The sequence below is a fragment of the Dipodomys merriami genome, unplaced genomic scaffold (genome assembly GCF_024711535.1).
Source record: "Dipodomys merriami isolate MVZ:Mamm:240054 unplaced genomic scaffold, mDipMer1.0.p SCAF_116, whole genome shotgun sequence".
Taxonomy (NCBI): Eukaryota; Metazoa; Chordata; class Mammalia; order Rodentia; family Heteromyidae; genus Dipodomys; species Dipodomys merriami.
In genome coordinates, this window is record NW_027202449.1 from 3,894,891 (window position 1) to 3,921,774 (window position 26,884).

Genomic DNA, 26,884 nt, shown 5'->3' on the forward strand with positions numbered 1-26,884 from the left:
TCATTCTATACCCTCTCAGAGGACTTGACAAGAACTGGGCAGAAGAGTTGGCTTCTCACTGTGCCTGAGGGAGATTTCTTGCCCCTTTCCCTGTTTCCTTTCCAGCTGTGAGCAGAACTGCCAGCTGGCGGATGCCAATGAAGATGTTCTGCTCAGAGTCACCTTAGGAGAGGACACCTCAGCAGCCACATTCAGCTGGTACTTAGACAGCTCCTCACCAGACAAGGTGAGGACAGTGACAACCACGCAAAGAGAACTGAGGGAATCCCCAGCAGGATGGGTAGATAGAACCAAAGTCGATGGGGCTGGGGAAGTAGTTCTTACCCAACAACTCAAGGCCAGCAAAAAAGAAAAGAAAAACTCCATAGGGAGGTGTTTGACCAAAGCTATTGGTCCATGGCCTCTGTCCAGGTTGATACATCTCCCTGACCCTTCTCCCATTGCCCAGCTGCTGTGCAGGGGCTGATGCGAGGTTGAGCAGTCCAGTCCCCGTACTCCTAGGAAAGCAATTTCTGCAGCTCACCTTCTATACCACAGCTCCCCACAAGCCAGGCCGAGGCTGCTCGCCTCTCGTAGAACTGTTTCTTTGCTTCCCTTCCATGTTGCCTCCCTCTGTTTTCTCTGAAACCTCTCTTTCCTCAAGTGACCTGCACGCAAACCCCTGCTCAGGTCCCTATTCCCCCAAACCTTACCTCAGACAAACAGCCTGCCAGCACTGGGGCTTGGCATTCAGCTGACTTTTGGGGATGCTGGTGGGACCCCACTGCCACTTCCACTTGAGATAAATTTCCTGGGGACAGAAGCCACTGTCCTACAAGGTCTGGGGTCCTAGCTACAGACTCAGAGGCCCTGAGCACTGCTGTCTTGCAGGCCGAGCCCCTCCCTGCGGTCTGCAGACTCACAGGGTTCCAGACACGCTCGCTGACCCTTCTTCAAGGGGACACCTCCACGCTGCTGCTCAACAGCAGCTCCCTGCAGACCTGGGGACAGGTCCTCTGGATCAGGGTCACAGGTGAGAAGCCACCCCACCTCCTCTTGTCAGGCAGCCAAGACAAACACTAACTGTGGGGCTTTGGTAAAACATGGAACGTGGCTGGGGCTCTGGAGGGAATTTCACCGAGAGACTCCGGTAAAGGATTTGGCCTCCAAAAGTAAGAAAATAATCCCAGTATAGGAAATGTATTATTATTAGTGGTGCCATTTTACAGATAACAGATTAAATCTCAAGTCCAAGTCATTTGGATGGTAAAATAAGTGCCAGAACTGGAATTCCAGCTCAGATCTATCTGATTCTCTTCTATTCTCTCTCTCTCTCTCTCTCTCTCTCTCTCTCTCTCTCTCTCTCTCTCTCTCTCTCTCTCTCTCTCTCTCTCTCTCTCCCCCCCCCCTTTTCCTGGAACTCACAATCCTACTACCTGAGCATCTTGAGGGCCTGTCCAGCCTCCCCGGGACTCTACATCAAAGAGACATTATTAGACATGAGGACCTGGAAGCTGCCCCCAGAATCTCCAGCCCGCTCGGGGGAGGGGGAGGGGGTCGCAGCAGGAGGAGCAGAAATCTGTGTGTCTTCAGCAGCTGACCAGGTCATCCTGAAGCATGCTCATCTGTCTTTACTCCCCAGCGCTGACCAGGCAGGCCTATGGGGAGGACACCTATGTGATCAGCGCTCTGCCTACACCCGTGGTGCCCACCTGTGTGATTGCCCCAGAGGAGGGCACTGTACTGACCCGCTTTGCCATTCTCTGTACGGCCTCCACGGTCCTAGAGCCCCTGGAGTATTGCTTCTGTCTAGACTCAGGTACTGTCTTGGGACTGCTTTCCCCTCACACCCTGGGCTCAGACCCTCCAGGGCAGGGACTGTGTGACACAAAGAATGTGTTCCGTCTGTGAGACGTTGGCAGGATGAGGATCTTCTGAACTGGCCGCTCTCAAGGCACTGGCCTAGCCACCACACCACAGGGTCAGGAGAAGCAGGCCCCCACAGCAGCTCCTGCACAACCTCAGAAGCTAAAATGGCTTCAGTGTAAGTAGTGTCAGGGTGAGAAGGGTGAAGAGACCCAGGAGCAGGACACTGCTCCTCCTCCTCCACCCCCTCCCCCATGCGCCAGGAGTAACTATGATGCTGAGATTCTGGAACTACTTGGAAAGAAGCAGGACCCTGCTTTACAAAGCAAGCATCAGAGAATGGCCATGTCAGCTGAGCTGAAAGAACATTGTTGCTAAGTTTCCAGGGGAGGACTATCACGGACCCTGTTCGCTTGCATGAGACCCTACCTGGGTGTCACTCAATACTGTCAGACAACAGTGGGCATTAGCAGGATGGTGGGATGGCCCAGTCCCATTGTTTTTTCCTTACATTTTGGTGGTAGTCGGTTCTTGGAGAGCTCATCTGATTCCTGATCTCCTCTTTATCCTTGTGGGTATCTTGTGACCCTCGTATGAAGGTCCCAAGCAAGGGTACTAGTGGATCTGGAACTTTCCTCTGAACCTCAGCACTGTGCTTATTATGTCAATGCTTCCTACTGTCCAGCGTCAGACAGCACAAAAGTAGACACTGCGTACCTCCATCTTGGAAAAATGGGTGTGAGCTCTTCTGAGGCTCCAGGAGTGCAGTTTAACGGGTGCCCTGTTAAAGGAAAAAAAAAAAAAAAAGTCAAAGCAAACTGAGTAGATTTCCAACCTGCATTACCTGCTTCCTCCTAGAAAGGGAGGGGCCAGGACAGCAGTTCTACTTCTGATTGGTTGTTCTCTTTAGTACTTTAGCCTGATAAAAGAAGGCAAAGAGGTATGAAAATGAGCATTCAGCTAGGTGTGGCAGTGGACACTGGTAATCCCAGCCCTTCGGAGGTTAAAGCAGGAGGGTCAAAATTTGAAGCCAATCCGGATGACATATTGAGTTCGAGGCCAGTTCATTACTTAGATCCTGACTCTGACAAACAAACTGAACATTCAAGAGCAAATCATTGTATAGCACACTATACAATAATTGGTGATTCCAATGACTGTCAGGTCCCATTGAAGGATAAAAGGAATTTTCATTCACTTACTTTTACAACAAACATGTATCGAATGTAAGGCTCTGGCAGGTGCTAGATATGTAGCAACAAATAAAATAGAGGAAGTCCTTGGCCTTATTATGTTTACAACTAGTAAACTAAGACAGATATGACAGAGGGTGCATTTTGAGATAGAACAGCCAGGGAAGGGAGGGTTTTTGTAAAGCGAGGAGTTTGGAGGGCTGGTGATGTAGATGTCCATGGTAGAGTGCTTGTCTAACCTATGTGAGATCCTGAGTTCAATCCTTAGTACTAGGGAAAAAAATGTATAGCACAAAACCAAAAAAACTGCTGATTTTTAAAGAAGTTTTGAGGGTTTTTTTGTATGTATGTGTGCACCTGCATACACATGTGCACATGTGCACATGTAGGTACTCCTGTGGGCTGAACTCAGATCCTCATGCATGCTAGGCAGTGTACTACAATTGAGCCATGCCCCATCCCCAGATATGTTTTGAGCTAAGTTGTTGTTCTCCTCATCCTCTTCTCTTTTTTCCCTTTATTTTGTAATCTGACTTATCACTTAAACAAACAAACAAACATAAGCCAAGGGCTGGTGGTTCACAACTGAAATCTTAGCTACTTGGGTGTCGGAGATCTGAGGATCATGGTTTGAAACCAGTCTAGACAGGAAAGTTTGCAAGGCTTTTGTTTCCAATTAACCAGCAAAAAGCTGGAGGTGGAGCTATGGCTCAAGTGGTGGAGTACAGGCTTGAGTGAAAAAAAATTAAGGGTCAGCACCCTTAAGTAATTCATTTCCTAATACTGGCACAAAACACAACACAAAATCCCTGTAAATATTTTTCCTGTTATTTTTCATGAATTTTAGAGAAATGATTCCTCCAAACTCACAGCAATCTGACGTCACTTATTGAGGACAATGAATCAGTATGTGTGGCTGTCTTCCCTCCAATGGTGTAGAATCCCAGTGTGTTTACTACTCCTTAGAGAACTATTACTTTTGTGTCCTGGGGACCTGGTGGGTCTCGGTCTCCCTAGGCTTGGACATGCCACCCTAATTGCTCAATTGCCATTTTGCCAGGTTCCTGCCTACACTGTGGCCCTGAACCAGCCCTCCCATCTGTGTACCTACCACTTGGAAAAGACAACAAAGACTTTGTGCTGACAGTGATCATTTCTGTCACCAACCAGGCAGGGGAAAGACAGCAGACCCATGCACTGGTGAAGGTGGGTGATCGTGATAGTCATTCTTTCTTAAATGTTATTTCAAGGGTGGCTGGGTGGAAGACAGCCATGGGCTTGGCTGGTGAATCGCTGACTCACTCATTTATTTTATTATTATTATTTTTTGATGGTTATAAGGCTTGAACTCAGGGCCTGGGAGCTGTCCCTGTGTTCTTTTTTTTTGCTCAAGACTAACAATCTACCACTTTGAGCCACAGCTCTACTTCTGGTTTTCTACTATAATTGGTGATAAAAAGTCACATGGACTTTCCTGCCTGGGCTAGCTTTGAACCACAATCCTCAGATCTCAGCCCCTTGCGTAGCTAGGATTATAAGTGTGAACCACCAGTATCTAGCTCGTGTATTTCTTCAACAAATATTTACAAGTATCTACTAGATTCCAAGTCCTGAACTTGCATATGAATTTGGCCCCTACCTTTGTAGATCATGTGACTAAATTATTAGCAGAAGGTTAGGTCTTGGGAGCAAGGGGTGGAGTAGACCAGAAGGATCTGGGCAAGCATTAAGTTAGTAATTCAGAGGAAAAAGGACCAAGATCAGCCATAAGGACTCAAAGTTAAGCCTTGATAAATCATAGTTCAAGGGTCAAGAGCCAAATTGAGATCAGGAGATGGACAGCATGAAGTTAGCAACTAGAAGTGAAGTGAGGGCTTGCCCTTAGTTTTGATGGCTGCCAACTGCCTGGCACAAATGGGCCCACGTGCCCACCAGCTGCAGGAAGTGCCTAAGAGCCCCATGCCAGGCCTGCCCTGTTCCCACAAAGACCACTGAGCCCATGCCAGGCCTGCTCTGTTCCCCACTGACTACTGAGCCCATTTCTGTTTCTCTGTAGGTGGGACTTGGGGACACAGGTATTGAGGAGGGGGAATTCCAGGCTGCCATGTTGGAAAGGGTCACTGCTGCTCTACAAGGTGAGCATGGCCCTGAGCAACGTCTCCAGCTGGCCAAGTCTGTGTCCTCCATTCTGAACCAAGAGGACCTAGGCCAGGACTCTGGGCAACTGCTAACAATGGACACAAGACAGAAGGTACCAAAATAGACTCCTTGGATACCGCCCACTGAGGTCCCAGGGGTCTCTGGGTCAGAGGGGACAGGGTTCAGGGACCAGTAGAGAAGACTTTAGCATCTCCCAGTGGTTCTTGTCACCTCCCACTCTGGTCCTTCCAGTGAGGGATAAAAAGAGAAGAAAGGTCTTCATTGTTGATAATCAGTATTTGCTCACTGTCACCAGTTCTAGTCTTTGGGAACTAGTAGAGCATGATTCTGGTCCCTTCCTATTAGAAATGATGAGACCAAGGACCAGAGTAGGAACATGACTTGGTCTAGGTCAAGCATGGCTAGGCAGGACTGGAAACTTCCAGTCTCTAATGGAGAATCCACTCCTTACTTTTCCAGCATTTAGAGGTAACCTGCATTCCTTGGCTCACGGCCCCTTCCTATCATCAAAGCTTTCTGCTCTCCCCCATTCTTTCTCTCTTCTCTGTCTTTTACTGCTGCCTCCAATATCCATCTGCTTCCCTAATTCATCTTCTTTCCTCCCTCTCATGATCCCTATGGTCCTAACACCCCCACTGTTAATCCACAATGCTGTTCTAGTCTCAGGATCCCCAATCACATCTCCAAAGGCCAGAGCGCCTTTTTGTCCTCTGAGGTAACATGTTCACAAGTTTCAAGGATTAAGGTGTGGATGCAGGAAGCCCTAGCCATTCTCCTGACCCCAAATATTCCTGAAATGCTTTCATGGAGCCTCTGGAATTTCATTTTCTCTCCTGGTCTTTTTCTCCTTGTACCAAGGTCAGAGAACTTGTACTGCAGTCACTGTCCAAGGTCATCGGCAGCCTGGAGGACATGCAGAGTGTGCAGGGGCTGGCTGAGGTGTTGAGGGAGCTGACCCACCTCAGTGAAGAGCTCACACCCTCCATCCAGGTGAGAACTTCCACCTGCTGAGCCAGGCAGTCTCTCTCTCTCTCCTCTCTCTCCTCTCTCTCCTCTCTCTCTCTCTCTCTCTCTCTCTCTCTCTCTCTCTCTCTCTCTCTCTCTCTCTCTCTCTCTCTCTCTCTCTCTCTCTCACACACACACACACACACACACACACACCCCTCCATGAGAGGAAAGTGACAACCCAGCCAGGGATAGGTCAAGGGGTCCCTAAGTCACAGAGATCTCCTGGAGCTGCCAAGAATTCCGCCATCTTCTTTCCAATGATCCTGCCTGGTGGTGTATGGAAAGGTACCCTTTGGTAGCCCCCTACTATGCCTCATCCTATGTGATGACTTTCTTGTCCCCACCCCTTCCTCTCTATCCATGGGTGAGCAACTGGAAGGAGCACCTGGATCCTGTTCTTGGCTGGGCAACAAAGTCACCAGAGCTGCTACTGACCCACCTCATCTTGCACATCTGATGTCCAGTGTGATGTCCAGCTACCGGCACCTTCTAGCCTGGGGTTCTTCCTGACACCTGCCCCTCCACCTGCCCCAACAGCTGGGAAGTCATGCACAGCTAACCCAGCTACCTCAACCCTTCTTGTTGGATAACTCCCACGCAGGACCAGGTCCCAGGCACTGGGCTTGACTGCGCTTCCTGCACTAGATTCTGACCATTTCCTGTCTCACATCCCCAAGCCTTGAAGGATGTTCCCTGGAGTCACCTCCAAACAAACAGCCTTATCTCCTTCTTGGAAAATTCAGATCAAAGTACATGTTCCACCACATAAACAGCCTAGGGTTAAAAAGAAGCCATAAGGAGTGAGAGGGAAACTTCCCTGGCACTACCTCACTCACTCCACTGGAGCTGTCTCCACAAATGTCCCGGCCCAAAGCTGGCAAGGTGGCATTATACATTCATATACCCATGTGCTTAGTCATGTGTCCTATGTGCATCCTTCCTTCCCTCCTCTGTGCATTCATTCATCCACTCAATCAATAAGCATCTCCTGAATGCCTATTGTACCAGGCACTGAATTCATTGAGAATTCAGCAGCGAGTCACATGCATAGACTGCCCTCAAGGCATGTTCAGACTATCAGGGTACCAAACAAATAATCTCATAAAAACATAAAATTATAATGAAGTACTATGTCCATGCATCACCCACCTGCTCACCCACCCTTATCCACCTGCCTGCCCATGGTTCCATCCATCCAGCCAGCCATCCTCACCCTCTCTCCATCCATTCATCTTCCTTCCACCCTTTCACCCATTCTACCCACCCATCTATCATCCATTCATTCTCTCTCCATCCATCACTCCAAGTCAACTACCTACAATGTGCAGATCACTCCATAAAGCACTCTGGGAAGACTTCAGAATTCCTCCCTCCTAGAGGAACTTAAAGCCTTAGATCCAGTCTTAAGTTAGGAATGTGGACTGCTTCCATGATGGGCCTGGCTCAGCTCTTCCTTGGCTTAGGCCCCTCACTTGCTCCCCTCCCCTGCATCCTATATCCCTGAAATGGCACAGGGAAGGATCCATCCCAGATGGGTTCAAATTGCTTTTTCTTCTTTGGTTGTACTCAGTGGGTGGCTAGCCGGGCTTTGCAGCAGGCCAGTGAAGTCCTGTTGACAGCAAGTACCAAGGCCCGTCCTGAGGACCAGAGGCGCCAGGCAGCCACCAGGGACTTGCTTTGGGCGGTGGGCAATATACTGGAAGCTTTCCCGAGCAACCAACCAGAAGAGCCCATGGACGCCAACAGCAGCCAGGTGGGTGTCTCAGGCCAGATGCAGACCTCATGCCCACGGTGTGCCCAACTCACACCCACTCCTTACAGATAAGGAAACTGAGGCCTGGAGTTGTAGTGTTTACCAAGGAGTTGGAAGAAAGGATCCAGGGATCAGCACCCCCGGGAGGCAGTGTGGAGTAATAGGCTGTATGTGGGGCCTGGAAGCAGGCAGCCTGAATCTGAACTCTGACTTGTGTCGCTTGCAAGCTGTATCATTCATCACATAGGGGCCCTGTGTGAGGAAACTCACATTCCTCATCTGCAAATGGAAGCATCCCGCCTCACCTCAGATCAGCAGCCTCTGTTGGAGAGACCTGTGTACCCCCTTGCAGGCTTGGTAATTCCTGGTTTGTTTAGCCAAGAGCACACAACAGTCAGAGTAGGTGGGGCATGTGTGGCTCCTGAGGGGCACAAGGATGCAGCCTGGTCCCAGGGCAGCATCGTGATAGAACTGTAAAGCTCAAGTCTAGCTGCTCCACAGGCCTTTATCCCAGGGGCCAGCTTTCCTTTGCAGGAAGACTAAAGGACAGTCTCATACAAAGGTAACTGAATACAGAGATGCCTGCTTACTGGTGAACTGGCTCAGATAGCACGAGGCCTTGAGTTCAAACCCCGTACTGCCAAACAAATAAGGCAAAGGTATATGCTCACACATGGCCATGGATTCAGAACACTGTAACACATACAGATTCAGCCTCACACCCTCACAAACATTCACACACCCATATACACACAATCACACCTTTACACATAGCAGCATAGTTACACACATAGCTCTTCCATATAGATGTACTCACATTCCTAATCACTTACATACAACCTGGGAGCTACATTCACATGCGTTCATATAGTTATGTATAATGCCCTCACACAGACTTGCATGTGGCATGCTCAAATCCTTATGTTCACACATAGTGATGGTCACACATACAGTCTGTGCACCTCATAAGCACTCTGCAAACACCCAGCCCTTCTGGGTTCTCATCCTAGCCTTGACATCACGAAGACACATGTTTTGAATGGCTTTACCCATGACTCTCCACGTGCCCTGGAATAACACCTAGCCAGTTGTGGAAGTCAGCTGCACAGAGCCAAATAGCACAGTGGCTCAGCACATGATGCCTGAAGCCAGAAGCTTCGCCATGAGTCCTGGCTCTTCCTTCTCTTTATCCTTCCCAAGCCATCTTTCCTCTCCACACCTGTTTCCCCTACTGCCCAAGAAGAGGGGAAAACACCCATTCTCAGGGCAGCCAGGAGGCTGTGAAGGGTTCACAGGAGCTAGGCATCCTTATCTCTGTATATGCTGCCCTTGCCATTATCCATGGGGCTTTTCCCACCTCCCACTGTCCTCATGATAAGCCTAGTGATGGTGGCCAGAGATGGCGTCGAGCAGCAGTTCATAGTGGCATCCTCTTGCCTCTTCCCAGGTTCCTACACTAGCCCGGATGCTTGAGGCTGTGGAGTGTGTGCAGACCTCCCTCCTGCTGGGGACACTTCCTGGGGCCCTTCCAGCCACCCTGGCTACCCCCTCCATCTCCGTGTACACAAACAGGTAATCAGCTGCACTGTGTGTTCCCAAGAAAGCCCAGGCCCTAGTCTTTCCGATTCCATGCCCAGATGCAGGCAGAATCCAGGAGGTCAGTCTTGGGATCTGCAGTGTTGGTACCAAGACCTGGGGGTGGAGGGCTTTCGTCTGAAGAGCTCCCTCCTTCCCACTGGGGTGGATGGTTGTGCAGAGAGGAGGGTTGAAGGCCACACCCAATGTCAGAGCACAGGAGTGAATTCTGAGCTATGTGGGAGAATGGTGGGAGGAGGGTTGACAGAAGGGAACCCACATCGTACCTATTGTGTCGTGGGTGGGCCAGCCAGCCCGTTTCTCCTAGGCCTGCAGGGATTCAAACAATTGCCTGTGAGTTTTGCCATGGGGGATCCATCTTGCTCTGTACTGACCAGTTCCTGGGCATGCCTTCCTCTCTCCTCTCCCTACCTGACCAGCACTGGACTGTGTTGCAGGCCCCAAACCGAGTCCCAGATTTTGGTTCCTTGGGTCAGGGTTGCTCCACTAGGTCCCAGGGACATAATCCCCAGATCTGAGCGAGGGTCTAAAACCAGGTCTCCAGTCCAATCTGACAAGGACAGAGCAAAGTCTGGAAAAGATGGAGCTGAGAGCCCACGATCTCCAAGGCTAAGGCAGGCAGAGGGGAGAAACCCATGGAGATGTCGACAGCCAAGTTCATTTACTCATTTAACAACAACAAAAAATTATTGACCAACTCCTAAGTGCTGGGGGTTCGGCAGTGAACGAAGCTGGTTTTGTGGTGATCCAGGGGCACCACCTCTCTGAGGCAGCTTCTGCTGCTGGTACAAACCTGAGAACTTGCTAAAGACACCTCTCTGATAGACAGGAGAGTATCTCTGAGCACTGGGAGAGCGGGACTTTTCCTCCCATGTGGTCACACTGAATCTTTCCTCATCCTATGACCAGAATACAGCCACGGACTTGGCAAGGCTCCTCCGTGTTTATTGCTGCCACCGACTCTGCAACCTTCTCTCTGCCCGCCTCCTCCCTCTGGCCCATAGAGGATGACAGCGAACCTGTGGATATCAGGGTAACCCCAGAAATGCCTCCTTGGGGACAGCCCTACCTCAGGGCCTCATCATTCACATAGGGACCTAGTTCCCTGCAGCCTCAAGAGCCTGGGACAATGCTCCTTTCTCTTCCTTTCAGATGACGAGTTTCCCCAAGAGCCCCTTCCCAGCCGGGAGTCGCTTTGACATCAGTGGAACTGTTGGTGGACTCCTCGTGACCAGCCCTGGTGGACAGCCCATCCCTGTGAAGAACCTGTCTGAGAATATTGAGGTAGAAATAGGGGTGTTGTCAGGAGTCAGATGATACTTGGCTTTCTTCTTCAATTTAGTTAGAGCCCGAAGATGGCTGGTTCTTTTTTTGTGTGTGTGTGTGTCAGTTGTGGGGCTTGAACACTGTCCCTGCGCTCTTCAGCTCAGGGTGAGTGCTCTACCACTTGAGCTACAGTGCCACTTCTGGTTTTCTGGTGGTTTATTGGAGATAAAAGTCTCACAGACTTTCCTGCCCGGGGTTGGCTTTGAACCGTGATCCTTAGATCTCAGCCTCTTTAATAGCTAGGATTATAGACGTGAGCAACCAGTACCCAGCTAGTTGTCTGGTTCTATAAAGAAGAGAACCATCCAAAATTGATGCTCTCCCTGCCTTAAACATTGCATTAACTTAAGCCCACAAATGTATGTTCATTTACTCATCTCATGTTATCTCAGTTTTCCCAGGTATATGAACCTGTTGTTGGGATTTTAACACAAGCCATCCCCATGGCCTCTAAACGTTCCAGTTAGATTTTCCTTAAACACAATCATGAGCACACTGTGGTGCAGTATGCATTCAGATACTTTCAAGGTTGTAATGATTTTTTTTCTTGTCCTATTCATCTGCCTAGTTTTCTCATCACTGACTAATTCACTGGAAGTCTTTAGGGATGTCTACTTCCTCTGAAGCTTGTGCTGTGACTCAGGACTTTGCAGATATGACTGAGATTTGGTCCTTGAAATGGGGGTTGAGCATGGATTGTCTGGGTTTGGGGCTCTGGGCAGGGAGGTGTAACTACAGATGAGGAAAAGGTGATTTGATGGCAGAAATAACATGTTGGAGCAAGGTGAAGGTGCGGCTAGGACAAGGAGGGCAAGCTGGAGAAAAACAAGGCAGTGGATTCTTTCTAGAAGGGACAAGCCCTGCCAACTTTAGCCCTGGGAAACCGATCTTAAACTTCTGGCGTCTGGAAGTGTGGGATAACAGGTTTCTATTGCCCGATGCTGCTCAGCTTGTAGCCGTTTGCTCTAGGTGCCAAAGCAGTGTGGGTTCCAGCTCGTAGGCACTTGCCCTGCATGGCTCTGTTCAGCAGACCTGTTGTTGCCTGAATGGCATTTCCTTGTGTTTTGGTGACAGATACTGCTGCCCCGGCATTTGGAAGGACTCAATGAGCCAACCGTGCTGGACCTGGCTGCTCCCGAGGCTCTGTGGGTGAATATGACTGCAGGGGGAGCCGCTCTGGGGATCCAGCTACACGGGAGACCCTACCTCCCGCTCACACTCAGCCTTGGCTATGGCTACCACCCCAATGAGACTAGCTATGATGCCCAAACTCATCTACCACCAGCAGCTGTTCCAGGTAGCCCTGTTCCCTGGGCAGCTTCTCAAGTGTTCCTTGGGGTTGGAGTAGATTCAAGCTTGAGGACAAAAAGCCATGGGGGAAATCAGAGAAAAACCACCTGCCATACTCAGTGGCTTGTTCTACTGCTGTTATTGGTATTGTTAGTTGCCAACATGAGGTGAGCATTTATGAAGATGACCACAGGCCCTTCCTGAACCATCCTTACTGTAGTCCATGTGACAACCTTTAGGGTAGAGACCACTGAAGTCTTCCCTTGTCAGAAAAGAACAGAGAGGTTCAGTAACTAGTCACACAGACAATAAAGATCCCTTGTCTTTTTGACCCAATCTGCACACTGAGCAGGGTGTCCCTTCTTCTGTACTCAGGAGGCAAAGGTATCACTCCTACGATAATGGAGAGACCTCCAGGGTCTGCCTCCCTGCCGTGTCATCTTGGTCAACCTGCCGTGTTATCCACGCTGTCAACCTCATCTCAGTGAGGCTTCCGGCTGACCAGAGCCCTGTTTCCCACAGGTGAGCTGTCTACCTGGATCCTGGGCCCAGCAGACCTGCCCTTAGGGGAGGGTATCTACTACCTGACTGTGGTCCCCGAATCCAACCTGAAGCCAGACCCTGGCAAAGCCCTCACAGTTGGCGTCACCACCTTCCTGTCCCATTGTGTGTTCTGGGATGAGGTCCAGGAGACTTGGGACAACTCTGGCTGCCAGGTAAGGAGAGGAAAGCAAAGACAAAGACAGAGTAGCTTGGTAAGGTATATGTGGCCCACATGGGAACCCCCTCTAGAGTCCTCAGGCCAGGATCTTGCGCCCCTCCGTGGGGCCGTTGCACACATGGCTTTGCGTTTAGCGGGCTCCCTGACCCAGGCACTGCTTCCTGGAGAAAGCTGCTGTTGATCCTGGCTGGGTGTGACTTCCCACGCACCCCTCCTTCACAGTGCTGAGCACAGGGGCTGTGCTCATCTCTACAGATGAGCTCATTGAGAGATGTCTGGCATCTGAGGGCCAGGCACTGAGGGCTCAGGAGACAGGACACAGAGACAAGTGATCACTGAATGAGTGGACGAGTGATTCAGGAAGCCCTGCAGGCCAGGGTGCCATTTCCAAGGAAATGAACTCAACTGTCCCGTTTGTTCTCTGCCAAGTATTGTATTCCCTGCTCAGTTTGCATGATCTCATCAAATCTTCCCAACAACTCTATTTTATAGGCAATGAGACAAAGGCTCAGGAAACTCAATTAACTTGCCCTGAACCCCACACCTTTTTGTGGAGATGCCAAGACTCAGAGTCCGGCCATGTGACACTGCTTCCCCGGGCCTGTGCGAGTCCTGCTGAGCCCCGGAGGGCTTTTGGCTTTAATAATTGCCATCAGATCTCTGTCTCAACTCAGCTCTGCCCCCAGGAAGCTGAGGATGATGATGGTCCTGAAGAGCGTCCTTGGCCATGAGGCTGTTAGCGCCCTCTTGGAACTATCCTGTCCCCTTCCATGAGTTGTGTGTGCTATTTTCTCCTCCTGAAAGCCCTTCTTACTTACTCCTGCCCAGAAAGCTCCATTTCTTCCATCGGTTCCAGCTCGACTGTCCTGTCCCTCCCACATGCCTCAAGTGCTCTACGGTTGAACTTTCACAGTACTCATCCCCTTCCCTCATCTCCACGTATAATCACAATTTATCACCCATTGGTAGACTACAAGCTCCTCCTTTCATTTATTCAATAACTTATTACCATCACAGGAGCATCTGCACATTGATTTCAGATATTCACAGGGCAGCTAGGGATGTAGCTTAGAGGTAGAGCACTCGGCTTTGTATGCCTGAGGTTCTGGGTTCAGTCCCCAGAAACCTTCCCTTCTCAAAAAAGGGACCCTGGTGCTGGAAAAGTCTAGGGAAGCCAATGACCTCAAGGTCTTTGTCAAACCCCTGGAGACCTATAATACCAGCATTCAGGCAGCAGGATGGGGAATCTGAGACCTTGACAGGAGGAAAGGATGGAGGAAGGGAAGGCCTTGGAGGGCAAAGATATTGGGCATAAATCAAGACACTCCGACTCTAGCCCTGCTTGAATGTCTTCTCTGAAACCAGTCGCACCCCTTCCGGGTGTCAGGTATTCCTGTAAGACCCACAGCTGTGTGCCAGTTCCGGACCAGGGTTAGGAAACAGTGAGAAACACAACAGAGCAAACACAGGACTAAGACCCACCTGAAGTCTGTAATGAGTGGTTGGCGCTATGCCAGTATGTGGGGCCGGCCTTTGCAGGTGGTTCGTTAAGAGGAAGAGGCAGAATTTCCCATTGGGTCATCATTGGGCTTTGAGTTCTTCCTCACCAGGTGCTGGAAACAGAACACTTTAGTTGGCTGCTCTTTCCACACAGCAACAGAGCCTAGAATGAAAGGCAGTGACGGGTTGGAGGGCTGGATTAAATCTTCACCCACCAGATGTTCTGAGGTGGGGGTCACAGCTGGCTGAGGGGGTGGCTTGCCCTGACCCTGCAGGGGTGAGGCAAGGCCATGGGTGAGGATGCCTGCCCCAGCCCCCTTGGCTCCCCCCTGCCCACCTGTGCTTTCTTCAGCACAAGGGAGGGCTGAGTGCCCAAGCGGCATCCACACTTCCATGGCTCTCTAGACTGGCTCAGTTCGTTATAGACTCAGAGTCCTGCGGACTTGGAACTTTCAGTTTGAAAAGCAAGAAGAGTCTGGGCAAACTGAGATGAGGCGCTCACCCTGATGGGCCCTCGGCTGGCCCTTCCAGGCACAGCGTTAACTCCCAGCAAATGCTTGTCCTTCCAATGAGCATCTGATGTGTGAAAGGTAGGAGGGATTCAGGACAAATCTGTGATACTGGGTGCTTCTGTGCTGGGACCATGGGGAATCCAACTTCACCTGCAACATGTCTCCAAGTCAAGGAAGGCAGATTGACAGGATGCTTGGAGCTCCCACTGGAAATGATCTTTCTCCCAAGTAATAGTCTCTGGGCTGGGGATGGGGCTTATGGCAGATTGCTTGTCTAGCATGCTCAATTCTGTCTGTCTGCCTGTCTCTAGTTTATTGTACTGGAATTTGAACTCAGAGCCTTGTGCTTGTTAAGCAGGTGCTCTATCACTTGAGTCAGACCTCTAGTCCATTTTGCCTTTAGTTGTTTTTCTAATAAGGTCTTGAGTTTATGACCAGCTGGCTTGGACCATGAGTCTCCTATTTGAGGTTTGCTGTATAACTGGAATACAGGTGTACGCTACCACACCTAGATTTTTATTGGTTGAGATGGGGTCTTGTGACCTTTTTTTTTTTCTTTCCTTTTTGCCCAGACTGCTGGGCAATCCTCACAATCTCTGGCTCCTAAGTAGCTAGAATTATAAGCATGAGCTATTGCACTTGGCCAGTTCTCTGAATTTTTTTCATTTTATTTTTTAGTTCTCTGAATTTTTAACTTAATTTTTAATGCCAGTACTGGATCTTGAACTCAGAGCCTGGGCTCTGACTTGAGCTTCTTTTGCTCAAGGCTAGTGCTCTACCACAGTGCTTTTAGCCAAAGCTCTACTTCTGGCTTTCTATGGTAGTTTAGTGTTAGTTTTTTGGTAGTTTAGTGGAGATAAGAGTCTCACAGATTTTCCTGCCTGGGCTGGTTTCAAACTGTGATCCTCAGATCTCAGCCACCCAAACAGAATAGCTAGGATTACAGGCATGAGCCACCAAAAGCCCAGCTAAAATTAATTTTTAGTTAAGTAAAAGAAGCCTGAGGGATTCCTGAAGTCTATGTCCCAGCGGTATCTCTCAATATCTGAGGAACATCAGTTTCACAACTGTCCATGCATACTAAAATCCACAGGCACTCTCTTACATACTAAGGTGTAATATTTTCTGAGCATGGTGGTACATGTGTGTAATCCCAGCACTTGGGAGACTGAAGCAAGAGGATCCAAGTTCAGGCCAGCTTTGGCCTCAGAGCAAGACCTGATTTAAAAAGACTTTTTAAAGGGATGTAGTAGGCAGGCAACCCGTGAACATTCTCTGTATCTTGAGACCATCTCTGCATTATTTATGATACCTTAATGAAGCGCAAATGTTATCTCAGCAGTTGCTATATACTCTGTCACCCAGGGAATACGACATGGAGAATGTCTGTACCTATTCAGTGCAGACTCGTTTATTTAAAAAGTATTTTTGACTGAAGCTGTCTGACTCTATGGATACGGAAGCCTGACTATAGGATGTCCTTCCCAAAGTGGAAGTCATTTTTCTCTCCTCGGCTCGAGTGAGCCGGGCGTGAACTTCCCAGCATGTCTATTCACGAACTCTGGTGGGTTGCAGGTGGGGCCGCGGACCACCGCCTCCCAGACACACTGCCTCTGCAACCACCTCACCTTCTTTGGAAGCACCTTCCTGGTGATGCCCAATGCTGTGGATGTCCACCAGACTGCTGAACTCTTCGCCACCTTCGAGGATAACCCCGTGGTTGTGACCACCGTGGGCTGCCTCTGCCTGGTCTACGTGTTGGTGGTGATCTGGGCAAGGAGAAAAGATGCAGAGGATCAGGCCAAGGTGAAGTTGAATGGCCCTTGGGACTAGGAGGGAAGCACGAGGGGCCACCCCCTCCCCATGATGTGCCCTGAGAGGACAGCTGCAAGTCCAGGGCCTAACGCTTGGGGCTATCTCAGACCAATTGGCTCTCACCCTCTTTGGCTATAAAATGTCACCTTTTTATCAAATTATTGGGGGAGATGATGCTACTGACAAACTGGAAGATTTAGTATAAACTGGGCATTAACCTGTGTAATGTTCAAGGTTACTCTATGAAAGAGGTGTGGTATGCATTGATCTGACAATGCTCTGCTCATTCTTGGCTGGTGGGTGATGGGTGAGCTCACTGAGCCAAGTCCTCCCTGCCTTTTGTCCAGAGGAGAGTCACAGTGCTGGAGGACAACGACCCCTTCGCCCAGTACCACTACCTGGTGACAGTCCACACGGGACACCGACGGGGAGCAGCTACATCCGCAAAGGTACCCCACAGCCCCACACCCACTGGTTGATCTTGGTGTCCCCTAGTTAAGTGCTGCTTTGCCACTGTGGATGAACTTCAGCACAGTGGATTTTTGTCCTTGGTGATCTTTCTCTTTCAATTTTTGTATTTGAGTAGAAAGAGTATATATTACCTTATGATGCCAATACTTCATAGGATAACAGAGTGCTTCTAAGAGGGCCAGGTCGCTCTTCTCCTCTCCAGAGTCACTCAGCATTAAATTTGTTGACCAAAAGTAAATCTGCACATAGAGAAAACAGTCAGTGGACTTTTCAAGGAAAGATGAGGAAAACACAATCTATGAAACAGTGGGGAGGAGAGAAAGAAGGAAAGCACACCCACCATCTGAAATCAGCCCATTTTAAATTACATTTTGGGGGTTGGACTGAAGAGCTACTCAGACCTAAGCAGTCAGGTGTGACTACATGTTCATTCACTGCAGTCCTCGAGTGATCAGCTACAGTACACATGCAGCAGGCACCCCTGAGATGTCTGAACGTCCTCAGTGAAGGCTGCCCTGAGCCATTTCCCTCTTCCAAGGACATCAGCCAGGCCTGGATATGTTCCCTTACTAAACTAAGGGGTCTGTGGGACACAGTTAGGAATCAAGAACCAGCACTGCTGAGTTTTCCAAAATGAAATTAGATTGTGTGAGGGTGAGGTTTTTATCTTTCTATTTTTAAGCAATATTTACTATTTGTGTTTCGTTTTTACTCTTTAAAGATGAAATTTTTTCATTGATTGCCATGTGTTAGGTCCTAGACCAGCTGTCTAACCCAGAGTCAGTGCTCAATAATATTGGCTGAAGGAACATAGGAACTACTCCTCACACATCCAATGAGCATCCACTGACTTCTGATTGACAAGTCAAGCATAAGTCTCTGATGCATAGGACATTTCTCTTCACAAAGAGTTGCAGCCATATTTCAAACTCACATTGCCTGAGTTTGGGCTCCCCTCGAACAGTAGTTCTCAGCCAGAGATGACTTTTCCCCCAAGGAACCCTCAGCAGGTATGTAGACACCTAGCCCGTGATGTTAATAGTGGAGGTAAAAAAAGTGCTTTGGAAGCCCACTCTGAAATAAAGGCAGAATCTGCCACAATGCCAGTTTGACTCCAAAAATCAGGTAAACCCTTGGATAGAAACAGAAAAGCAAATCTTGGAGCCACGTCCAGTTTCTGGAACTGGAGATAAGAGGAGATTAGAGTTCATTGGAGATGAGTCTCACAGACTTTCCTGCCTGGGCTGGCTTTAAACCACAATCCTCAGATCAAAGATTCCTCAGTCAGTAGGATTACAGGCGTGAACCACTGGCACTGGGCCCAGGAATGTGACCAGCAGTGACACTCCTGCATTCGTGTCCCAAGCGCTCTGAGCAACACTGAACATATCATTATTTCAAGATGGGAGGAGAGGAGGTGAGAGGACCAGGCATGATTGGGTTTTGTTGGTTTCTGGTCACCCCAATTAAACAAAGCCAGAGGGGCTCAGTTACCGAGTAGGCGTAGCCACTTCTGGTCTCTGGATTTCAGGTGACCATCACCCTGTATGGCCTGGATGGAGAAAGTGATCCCCACCACCTGTCAGACCCCGACTTCCCAGTGTTTGAGCGAGGAGGAGTGGATGTCTTCCTGCTTTCCACCCTTTTCCCCCTGGGAGAACTGCAGAGCCTCAGGCTATGGCATGACAACTCAGGGGACCAGCCATCCTGGTGAGTTGGGAAGGCAAACCACAAGGGCCTGGGAAGCGCAGGCCAGGGTAAGATACTGCACATGGCTGCCTTCCTGGCCTGGACAAATCTTAGCCAAACATGTTTCATAGATGAGGAAACCAAGAGTCAGAGAGGTCCCTGGTCCAAACACATGCACTAGATCAGTAAATAGAAGGAATGGAAGCTATAGCCTTGGTATCTAGGGTTAGCCCTATCCCAGCACTGACCTGACTGTGGTCCAGGTGAGTGATATCAACCACTGGCAGCTTAAAGCAAAAGTAAAAGCATGGCATGTATATTGCTGTTTTTAATTCCCAGGAAGCGGACACTGAGATGGAGTTGAACATGTGAGGTGCCCTTTATGGGCATTGTGGGATGCGTTCCTAGGAAGGGAGGAATCAGGATGGGCAGAGAGGTGTGTTGAGCTGTGATGAAGCTCAGCAAACCCCTTGAGGGATCCTGGAGCTGCTCCAAGTTGGATCTTGATCACACCGGGCCCTGTGTCACTGGGTGCTGGGTACCCCAGGAGGGCACATGGCTCAACACAGGGGGCCTTTGCATGTGTGATGGGGCATTTTCTCTAAAATGAGAGAATGCAGTGCAGGGCACCTTGGCTGTGCCCCTGCCTTGGCAGGCAAGGGTGGCCTTCCCACCGTGACTACACAGCAACAGAGAAGGCGACTGCTGTATCTGGCCTCCCCACAGGAAGATATTATTTCCTCCCTCACCTAAATCAGCCTGGGTGAGAGCCTAGGTTGATGGTAGCCTTGTTGTCTGGTTAGAATCACAGGAGACAGCTGGTTTGGCTTGGCTCCCTTGTGATTGGACAGTGGTCCTAGGTGGGTGCCATGAGTAGGGGCCCATAGTTTTCAGATGTGTCCTCCACCTCTGCCTTGTAAAGAAGTGAGCACTTATGAGAGCCAGCTTTCCACTGGCTGAGCACACAGGTGGCCGGGTTTTATCTAGCACCAACAGCAAAGAACATGCAGTCTTCCCAGGAATTCCTGTTCACCAGGGCCTCAAGAAGCCTTGTTCCTCACACCCATGGCTCCATTGTCCAGGTATGTGAGCCGCGTGCTGGTGTATGACCCAGCGACGGACCAGAAGTGGTATTTCCTCTGCAATTCGTGGCTGTCCATTGATATTGGAGACTGTGTTCTTGACAAGGTGTTTCCAGTGGCCACGGAGCAGGACAGGAAGCAGTTCAGGTACTTTTTCTTTCTTTTTAAGCAGCTGTTCCTCCCCTCCCCCCACCTTTTTTTAAAGATGGGTTCTATGTTAGTCATCTTGCTGAGCCTTCTGAGTGAGGAGATTTCAGGTGTGTACTACCATACAATGCTCTTTTCTTTGTTCTTTGGTAAATAAAATAAAAATATATTGGCCAGTGGCCTGGGCATCATGACCAGATTGTCCTGTTGAGAATTAGGGCCCAGGAGGGACGTGTGTCCCCCCCACCCAGTGGGAATAGACAGCAGCTGGGAATTCAGTTCTGCTCATGCTGTGGGAAATCTGGACTAACACCTGTGATGAACTCCATTTTATCCACAGGGACATGGTACATATTCTTACTAAAAAATCTGGTATTGTTTTCAGACTCTGCCTTGCAACTTTTATTCTCCTAAACCCCATAAGGCTCTAATTACAAATAAAGTGAAAATATTCTGGTTATGTTATTATACTGTAGTTGTTATAATGAAATTATAGCAAAAGTAATTATTTGAACACTCACCTATATGCTAGTACTGTTTCAAATGCTTTATAAAAATGACTTTGGGGGCTGGGAAGGTGGCTCAGCAGTAGAGCGCTTGCCTTGCATGCATGAGGCCCTGGGTTTGATTCCTCAGCACCACATAAACAGAAAAAAAAGCTGGAAGTGGCACTGTGGCTCAAGTGGTAGAGCACTAGCCTTGAGGTGAAGAGCTGAGGGACAGCACCCAGGCCCAGAGTTCATTTTTTCCCAAAAAAATGACTTTGGGTATGATAGACAATGCTGTAATCTCAGTTACTCAGAAGTCAGAGAAAAGAGGATCATGGTTCTATCCAGTCTTGGCAAAAAGTTAACAAGACCTCTGCGTTAACAGACAAGCTGCATGTGCAAGTATATATTCATATTCTCAGCTACCTGGAAGACACAGGTAGGAAGATTGTAGTCCAGGGCCATCCCTGAGTAGAAAATGCAAGGCCCTATTTCACAGCCCCAGCCATATAGATGAAAACAGAGGGCTTGAAGTCCTTTCAATGGTCTAGCGAGGTAGGTTCTATTATTGCCTCCATTTTATAGACGCATTTTATAGACTGAGACGCAAAGAGTAACCTCCCTTTCCTGAGGCCCCCAGGCTGGTAAGAGTACAGGCTGTGGTGATAAAGCAGCTCTTTCTAGCATCTCTGTATTAACCCCCTGAGATGCTGCTATGATGATCTATGTCTTTGCAAGTGATAAATCTTGGATGCAAATCTTTCCCTTTCCTTCTCCCTGTTACCTAGGGTTGCTCCAAAGAGACGAGTTCTTTCCCATCCCTGTCCCTCTCAATGTCTGCCTGTCCCTCTCTCTTCCCCTGCAGCCACCTGTTTTTCATGAAAACCTCTGCGGGCTTCCAGGAAGGACACATCTGGTATTCCATCTTCAGCCGCTCGGCTCGGAGCAGCTTCACACGAGTGCAGAGGGTGTCCTGCTGCTTCTCCCTGCTCCTCTGTACCATGCTGACCAGTATCATGTTCTGGGGTGTCCCCCAGCACCCTGCTGAGCAGAAGATGGACTTGGGTAATTCCCACGGTCATGATGGTCAGGGCTCGTGGCTGGTGGCCATCCATCCACATTGGCTCAGCCATGCCACTGTGATCCATACTTTATTGGGGCATGTGGACATGGCTGACTGCATGCACGGAGGACCCTGGCCCTCAGAGGCCAAGCTGAGGCCATGTGGCCCATTCTTACCATAAATCTCATGGTTAGCACAGAGTACCTGGCATGGTCCAAGGTCCCAGGAAAACGGAGCCTGTGCTCGCAGGCAAGACCTCCCCATCCTACGATGACCTCCCAGGAGCAGGGCCTGGCTTGTGCTCCGTTGCTTAGCCACGTTCTGGAAGGGGTGACAGGCCGGGGGTCTAGTGGCTATGTCTCTCTTTGAGCTCCTCCTCCATCTTCCGCAGGTAAAATTGAGTTCACTTGGCAGGAAGTGATGATTGGGCTGGAGAGCTCCGTCCTCATGTTCCCCATCAACCTCCTGATCGTCCAGATCTTTCGAAATGCCCGTCCTCGGGTCACGAAGGAGCAGAACACTGGGAACCAGGGTGGCGGGTCCACTAGCCCGACTTCCTCACCACAGCCCATGGACGATGTCCTTCTGACTCCTGACGAAGTGACCAAGGCAAGTCCTCCACTTCAGCTGAGGAACGTGTGGCCCCGCAGAGGCGGGCCGCAGGCCGGGCCTGGGGTCTAGAGCCCTGTGCATCTGGCAGTAGGAATTGTCATGATTCATCAGCTCAATATACACAGATACATAGGAACACTTTTTGAGTATCTACTGGGTACAAACTATTCCAACCCCATTCCAGACTGCTAAACTGGAAGCCCCCAGAAAAGACTCCATCCTGATGCGCTCAATAAGCTTTTACTGAGCACATACTTCATGCTGTGGGTTGAGGTGAGGAAGTGAGGGAACGGAAGTTCATAAGAGGTCACAATGCAGTGGTTCCAATGGGGTGTGCGGGGCCCAGGGCTTGCACTCGGGGCCTCTGTGATGCACCCCCTCACCTGTGGCTCACGCCCCCTCTCCCTGACCCGTTGTCTTGCAGGATATGAGGAGACTCGTCAGCTTACTGTTTAAAGCTCTGAAGGTGCCATCGCCAGCTTCAAGCTGGAATTCCTCGAGAGCGATGGAGCTCGACGATCTCCTGGCCTTGGTGGAAGACATCGTTTGTCCAGAGAACAGGGCAGGGCGGAGGCTCTGTGAAGAAGCCAGGAAGAGCAAGGACCCTGTCACACTCACTCTTGGATCTATGCAAGTAGAAGGTAAGTGGCTTCCTGCCTTCACGTGGAGTCAGATGCCAGGGCCATGTCTGTATCGCCAGGGGCGCCAGGAGTTGTTCTGGGCTCTCCCTCACCGGCTGCTGCTCAAGCCACACTCACTGCCCTTTCTGTATCACAGAAACCTGTTGTTCTTGCAATGCCAAGCTGCTTCCAACCATACCCTCAACCTATGCCAACTCTGTACTCCAGAACATTCTTTCTGCTATGCCTGGACAATTCCTTCTTGATCTTTAGTCCCATAAGGCTTTTCTTTGGAGATCAGCCCATATTTCCCAGGCTACCATAGGGCTTCAGGTCCCAAGCTTTTGGCCCCTAAGTTCCTCCTCGCATTCAATGTTTGTGGGCAGAAAATGAATGGTGTGAGTGGTTTAACCTCCTTTCCTGAACTCAGAGCCTCCTGAAGTAGGGGCCATCCATTCAGCTTCCCCGTGCCTAGAAGGCCCATCTTTGAGTCCCGGCTATCTCAGGGACCAGCTTTGTGGACAGCTTGCTTCAGTTCTCTGAGCCCCATCTTCTTTCCCTAGCAAGTGTCAGGGCTGCATGAGAACCAGATCCACTTTAGGGCACAAGGTGGTGGGCAGGGTGGTGACACACAGATGGAAGTTCTAGCACCTCTGTCATTCCTCCTCATCAATGTCAAGGGAGTCTGGATTGGCTCCACTGAGGGTTCAGTGCCCTTCTACTGCCTGCTGATCTTATTTGGCCAAGATAGCAGATGTCAAATGCCAAGCTTTTCGCAACAATATCCAACTGGATTTTAGTAACATTGTTTCCTTTTTAAAAGTTCCACCCATAGCACACTGTTCTGGCTTGAATTGGTCTCCTGGGTTCTCTCTTGGCACCTTCCTATCTGTGTAGTAGGTTTTCCATCATTGACAAAGTGGGGAGAGGCCAACTGAACCTTAAGTCAACCACTGAAGTAGAGGACGCCTGCCCTTTGGGCAAGGTCTCACCTCCTTACTGTAGAGCTGGGATTGTCTGACCCTATGCTCCAGCCACTGGAAGGATTATGCCCAGGGTGACCCACGAAGGCCATCACTGCTTGCACCCCATACTTGACCATGGGTTTGGGGGATTTGGCACTCACAGCTAGACATGCTGGCAGTGGGCCACGGACTTTGAGAAGAATGCTAGACTGGAGATTCTGGGAATCACCAAGGTGCCAATGTAGCTCTGCAGCTTAGGGCAAGTTGCTCAAGCCCTACAAGGCTGCTCCTCTCCAAAACAGAGGTGTTGATCCACCTAGCTCTGTGGCTTGTTGTGAGGACTGAGTGAGATCATAAGCTACAGAAAATGCTTAGGCCGCACCTGACAATGTTATGATTGGCAGGGATGGTATCTTCCCAAAACATGAGCAGAAGTCTTGCGACACAGAATGTGGACGTTGGACTCTTTAGCTGAAGTTCGGTGAGGAAGGCCAGTCTGGGAGGAGGTGGAGGGAGAGGCTTCCAGTCAGACAGAAGTAGGACTGGACTCTGCTCCAGGCATTTACCTAGTGGGAATCAAAGACTATCAGTGATGGGTGTACCAACCACAACCTTCCCCACATACACATTCTATTTTCCCATTCGTCTCTCACTAGTGACTAGGGAAGGGGCCATGAAGGAGAGAGCTCTATTTTGTTATGCACAAAGCCCCTGGGAAGACAAACACCTGTCCAACCTTTCACCTCAGGACCAGCGCTGAGGCCCAGCTCCATTTATAGAATCCAGTTTCTCTTAAAAGTCAAAGGGAATAGTGGAAAGATTTGAATTTGTTCTTCTTTTCTTATAATAGATGTGTTCTTTCTGTGATTTATACATATACAAAACGATGTTTATTTTTTTATAAATTTTAGCCAGGCATGGTATATCATGCCTGTAATCCCAGCACTTGGGAGTCTGAAGTAGGAAGATCTCTAATTCGAGGCTAGCCTGGGTTATAGAATGTGACTGTCTCAAAAACAAACACATACAAATTTAAAGGGGTGGGGATATATCTCAGTGATAAAAAACAAAACAAAACAAAAAAACACTTGTGAGACCCAGGATTGGATCTTTAGCATAAGGAAGGAAGACAGGAAGGCAGGAAGGCAGGAAGACAGGAAGGCAGGAAGGCAGGAAGACAGGAAGGCAGGAAGGCAGGCAGGCAGGCAGGAAGGAAGGAAGGAAGGAAGGAAGGAAGGAAGGAAGGAAAGAAGGAAGGAAGGAAGGGAAGGAGGGAGGGAGAGAGAGAGAGAAGAAGGGAGGGAGAAAGTTAGAAATCTGAAATTTGAACAAGCTACTCAAGATCTATCATGACTGACTGGGTATTTGATGGGATGACTGTCAATCATTTTAAAGACACACAATGACATAGCAGATATCCTATCAGAAAGTCCTTACCTTCTCCAGAACTGTCTAAATTATTTAAGGAAGTGATACAAGTTTTGGAATCTGCCCTCCTGGAGGTGGTGGGTGTGTGTGGGTAAAACATGCGGAAGCTGTCTGTGTTGAAGCTGGGTGATGCAGTTACCTCTCATCACTACTCTATCTGTGTATGTTTAGAATGTTTCATAATAAAAAAAATACTGAGACACAAGGTGAACACTTATATTGTTGGACTGGAGGAACATCTCAAGTGGTAGAGCACCAGCTGTGAGTGAAAAAGCTCAGTGAATGCGAAACTATGAGTTCAACCACACACACACACACACACAAAACTTAACCCTAACCCTCCTTGGCACCAGGTAAAATAAGATTTAGATTCAGGTTCGAACAGTTGTGCATTTGTAGATGAGAGACAGCTTTATCAAGGATAGGCTATAAAATACTTTGGAAGGAGAACACTGTGTAGCAGTGATGAGACACATAGGGTAAAAGCTGGTAACTGTTACAGTGGGGTGATGAACATGGCATTTCTCTCTGACCTCATGAACTCAGGGCCTTGCACCTTCTAGGTTGGCATGCTGCAGTGAGCCATACCTCTACCCTTGTTTTTCACTGATTTTTTTTTAGGATAAGGTCTTACTTCCCACTCAGGCATGCACCTGAGCCAAGATCCACTGTGATCACAGGCACCACCACCAGCCTCCCTCTGTGGAGACAGTCTTGTGGACTTTTCTACCTGGGATTGGCCTCCAAACTTAGTCTTCTTCTTCTCAGCTTCCCAAGTGACTAAGATTAAAAGAGTGAGCCACAAGTGTCTGGTTGCATTGGTTGTTATTATTATTATTATTATTTTGCCAGTCCTAGGGCTTGATCTCAGGCCCTGAGCTTCTTTTGCTCAAGGCTAGCACTCTACCACTTGAGCCACAGTACCACTTCTGGCTTCTTCTGTTTATATAATACTGAGGAATCGAACCCAGGGTTTCATACATGCTAGGCAAGCACTCTACAACTGAGCCACATTCCCAGCCCCTGGTTATTTTTGAGATAGGGTTTTGCTTCTTGCCTGGACATAGGCGTGGACTACAATCTGCCTATTTTAGGCTTCTGATCAAAGCTGGGGTGACAGAAATATGGCACAATACCCTGTTTTCTGGCCTACATCCTCCTGATCTCTGCCTCCTACATATCTGGGGTGGCAGATGAATCCCACCACACCTAAATGGCAGTTGAGAAGGGGGGGGTGTCTCTCACATGTATGCCTGGAGTGGCCTCAAACCATGATCCTCCTGGTTCAGCCTCCCAAATAGCTTGGATTTACAGGTGTGAGCTACTAGTGCCACCTACTTTATTTTTGAGGTATGATCTCATTAACTTTTTCCTGGCTATGCTTGAACTCACAACCATCCTGCCTCCTCCTTCTGAGTAGCTAGGATTATAGTTGTGTGACACCACACTTGGCATTTCTCTCCTCTTTTGAGTGTAAGGAAATCTTGAAACTGTCTTTTAAATAAACCTAAAAGGAAAGCATTCAAATTGAAAAGCCAGCCTTACAAGCCTCACCCTCAATCTCTCAGCACCTCTGATGTCTCATGGCGTGGCAAGTGTT

The 26,884-nt window shown here is 49.2% G+C and overlaps 1 protein-coding gene across 1 annotated transcript in view; it reads left to right on the top strand.

The window, feature by feature from the left end:
* Window positions 1-26,884, top strand: part of LOC138822817 (polycystin-1-like protein 2) — a 67,541-nt gene that overhangs the window by 23,169 nt on the left and 17,488 nt on the right. The window contains exons 12-30 of the mRNA XM_070015742.1: window positions 106-226; window positions 871-1,012; window positions 1,622-1,798; window positions 4,099-4,244; window positions 5,095-5,289; window positions 6,057-6,188; window positions 7,777-7,959; window positions 9,407-9,531; window positions 10,465-10,588; window positions 10,708-10,839; window positions 11,956-12,178; window positions 12,694-12,887; window positions 16,480-16,715; window positions 17,072-17,168; window positions 18,722-18,900; window positions 19,962-20,108; window positions 21,462-21,661; window positions 22,051-22,268; window positions 22,696-22,912. Of these exons, the coding sequence (XP_069871843.1) occupies window positions 106-226; window positions 871-1,012; window positions 1,622-1,798; window positions 4,099-4,244; window positions 5,095-5,289; window positions 6,057-6,188; window positions 7,777-7,959; window positions 9,407-9,531; window positions 10,465-10,588; window positions 10,708-10,839; window positions 11,956-12,178; window positions 12,694-12,887; window positions 16,480-16,715; window positions 17,072-17,168; window positions 18,722-18,900; window positions 19,962-20,108; window positions 21,462-21,661; window positions 22,051-22,268; window positions 22,696-22,912 (3,188 nt within the window). The remainder of the gene's footprint in view (window positions 1-105; window positions 227-870; window positions 1,013-1,621; window positions 1,799-4,098; window positions 4,245-5,094; window positions 5,290-6,056; window positions 6,189-7,776; window positions 7,960-9,406; window positions 9,532-10,464; window positions 10,589-10,707; window positions 10,840-11,955; window positions 12,179-12,693; window positions 12,888-16,479; window positions 16,716-17,071; window positions 17,169-18,721; window positions 18,901-19,961; window positions 20,109-21,461; window positions 21,662-22,050; window positions 22,269-22,695; window positions 22,913-26,884) is intronic.